The sequence below is a fragment of the Procambarus clarkii genome, chromosome 80, assembly GCF_040958095.1.
Source record: "Procambarus clarkii isolate CNS0578487 chromosome 80, FALCON_Pclarkii_2.0, whole genome shotgun sequence".
NCBI classification, from domain to species: domain Eukaryota; kingdom Metazoa; phylum Arthropoda; class Malacostraca; order Decapoda; family Cambaridae; genus Procambarus; species Procambarus clarkii.
In genome coordinates, this window is record NC_091229.1 from 17879062 (window position 1) to 17881860 (window position 2799).

At 34.2% G+C, this 2799-nt stretch overlaps 1 protein-coding gene across 3 annotated transcripts in view; it reads right to left on the reverse strand.

Moving 5' to 3' along the window:
- Nucleotides 1-1347: 1347 nt before the first annotated feature.
- Nucleotides 1348-2799, reverse strand: part of LOC123746371 (5-phosphohydroxy-L-lysine phospho-lyase) — a 48567-nt gene continuing 47115 nt past the window's right edge. For all 3 annotated transcript variants that reach the window (XM_045727870.2, XM_045727874.2, XM_045727869.2), the window contains one exon: nucleotides 1348-2530. In XM_045727870.2, coding sequence (XP_045583826.2) covers nucleotides 2422-2530 — 109 coding nt within the window. In that variant the 3' untranslated portion in view covers nucleotides 1348-2421. The remainder of the gene's footprint in view (nucleotides 2531-2799) is intronic.

The window sequence follows — 2799 nt, forward strand, 5'->3', positions numbered from 1 at the left end:
TGCATCACACTATTGTGATTTCTGTGTGCAAGTTGTTGTATATCTTGCCATGGGTCCCAAGAAAGCCAGTGGTAAGGTTCAAGCCAAGAAAACACATGTGAGAATGACTATAGAGAAAAGCAAGAGATCATTTCGTAAACATGATTAATGATACACAGGTTACACAGATTGTTGAACTAGCTAGGCAGTACAACAAAGTCTGTCAACAATATGCACTGTACTACTTACTAAGAAAAAGGACACAGGTACTACATTGACAAAAGGCATATCAACAATCGTGAAACAAAGAACACAAACACGATGTTGAAAAGTTATTAATTTGGATACACAACAAGGAGTTAGCAGGTGATAGCATTTAGAGGCCATCATTTGAGAGACGAGGCAATTGCACGAAGACCTTTTAAAGAAAACCCCTGGAACGAGTGATGCAGATACCAAAGAGTTTAGGGCAAACAAGGGATGGTGTGAGAAACTTTGAAAAAGTAGTAGTCTTAGAGTTGAGGCATGGGGAGGCTGCCAGCTCAGACAAATCAGTGGCCGAAAGATTTATTGACAAATTTAACGATTTGGAAGGGGATTCCCCTTCCAAACACGAATACCTCTCTTCTCCTCCGTGCTCACATTTCCATACACCAACAAGAGTCATCAGTAAAGGTAAGTAATAACGCGTACATACTTTAGTACTGAAGATTTGGATGAATTAGGTATAAAATTCACTTTGAAGTTAAGTTTTTGGGGGAGTCGGGAACATTAATTCAATTTATATTACAGTGGTACCTCAGCTTACGAATTTAATCCATTCCCAGAGACAGCTCGTAAGCTGAATACTTGTAAACAAGCTAATTTCCCCATAAGAAAATGGAAATTGAATTAATCCGTTCCAGACTCCCCTATGCAAATATGGTCATTTTTGGACTATCCCTGTAAAAATTCTGCTTATCCAGTCGGGGGTCCTTTCCATACAGTCTGGATAAGCAAGCTTTGACAGTACATACGAACACTTTTGTAGTGCATGCTGTCTGATAACTGACTAGCAGTTTTTTACTAATTTAGACCAAATTCTTTGCACTTTAGTTATAATATTTACATAAATTCAAATGCTTGTCAAAGTATAGGGGTGTTTGTCTAATCTGGAAATAAGTAGTTACCAAATATGTCAGACCACTAGTGACCCGAATGGTTGAATCGTACCCTTCGATGGTTGCTACAAACTCCAACCACACTTAGATTACTATCCAGTGTTATGGTATAATGATAATGGCTAAGGAAATGAAGTTTACAGAATATGAGATTGTGTTATCCAATTGTCAGTGGACTGCTTAGTAACAAATTATTAAAAAGTATACAATTACCAAAATAAGTTTATTTTCTTAAACAATAAAAAATACAAGATAATACTGTAGTTTTATAATCTGACATTTGTATGTTTAAATCTTAGCCATGAAACTTTAAGCAATATATTCCAAATAGAACATTGAAAGTCCTCCTCTCTAAGAAGAACTTTTGTTTGCAATTTGAAATCCCTCAAGCATGCAGTGCCAAAAGTTATGGCCAAAATATATATTTTACTTCAGTTTTTTTTTTTTCTATTTGAATTACTGACTAAAGGAGGACAACTTGTTATATGTACAAATCTTTATTACAAAACAAATAGCAAAATAATGGCAATTTTGGAACTTTGGTAACAGTCACATGACAAAAAAAAAAAAAATTACATCATTCATTTCTATTATCCTATATTTAAATAGTCTGTTTCTTTTGGTCTTCAGTTATTTTGCAATTTCAAATATGTTATTTACGAACAGTGAAGAGTGCAAAGTTAATGTTTTGATATTTAATCTTTGAATTGCCTCCATTTATAAATATTTGCAGGAACAAAATAGTTTTATTTATTTTCCCTATGCAATAAAAATGATAAAATTTAACCCCTTCTTTTAATATAGAAATTTAATTTGTTGTTCCAAACCACACATTGGAAAATAAAGTTTTGGTCCATCGTGCATCATTACAAGACTTTATAATGCTCCAGGAAAGATAGAATTATCGTAGTTTCTTCATTTTCTGAAGTGTGGTTTGGACACATCTTCAGCCATGTTATTGCGACTTAATTGTCTGCAACTTTAATTTGTTTTCAAAAGTTTTCTACAAATTACATGGCAGTATTATAAGCCTGAATCTCATCAAAATGCAGATCTGTGCTCAAGTTCTAAAATGCTGTCTTATTTTATACCACATACAGTATGTACAGTTATATTCCACAGGGAAAACTTACTTGATACACTAAGAAAAACACTTTGTTGTCCTTTTCTGACAATGTTGGATGTTCATATGCACAGTTAAATTTTTGGGTCATGCATTAGTACCTGGTTTATGTCCTATATTAGTTCTCAGTCAAGATCATGGTAGCTGTATGGAACACTGTCAGGGTTTGCACTTTGAAGTAGAGGGGAGCTCATCATCGTTCTCTCTTTGTGGTTGTACAATACCTAGGCGGCCTTCAATGGTTCCTTCTATAGGCCTTCCAGTTATCCTAAGGGCAAAAACATTTGAGTCAGATTTGTTTATAAATGTGTACAGTATGTGAAATATACAATGTGAATGTTCATCATAGGACTAGTTGGAGGTTCAAAACCATGCTTATAGTAGGCCAAAAAAAAAAAAAAAAAAAAAGTTCCAAAATTTAGTTACTGGCATATATTATTGGCATTTGAAAAAAGGTGAAGGTTCAGAAATTTGCCACAAAGATCATAACAAATGTAAGATTGGGTCTGCTCACCTACCTCTTTCACTGTCTTGTGT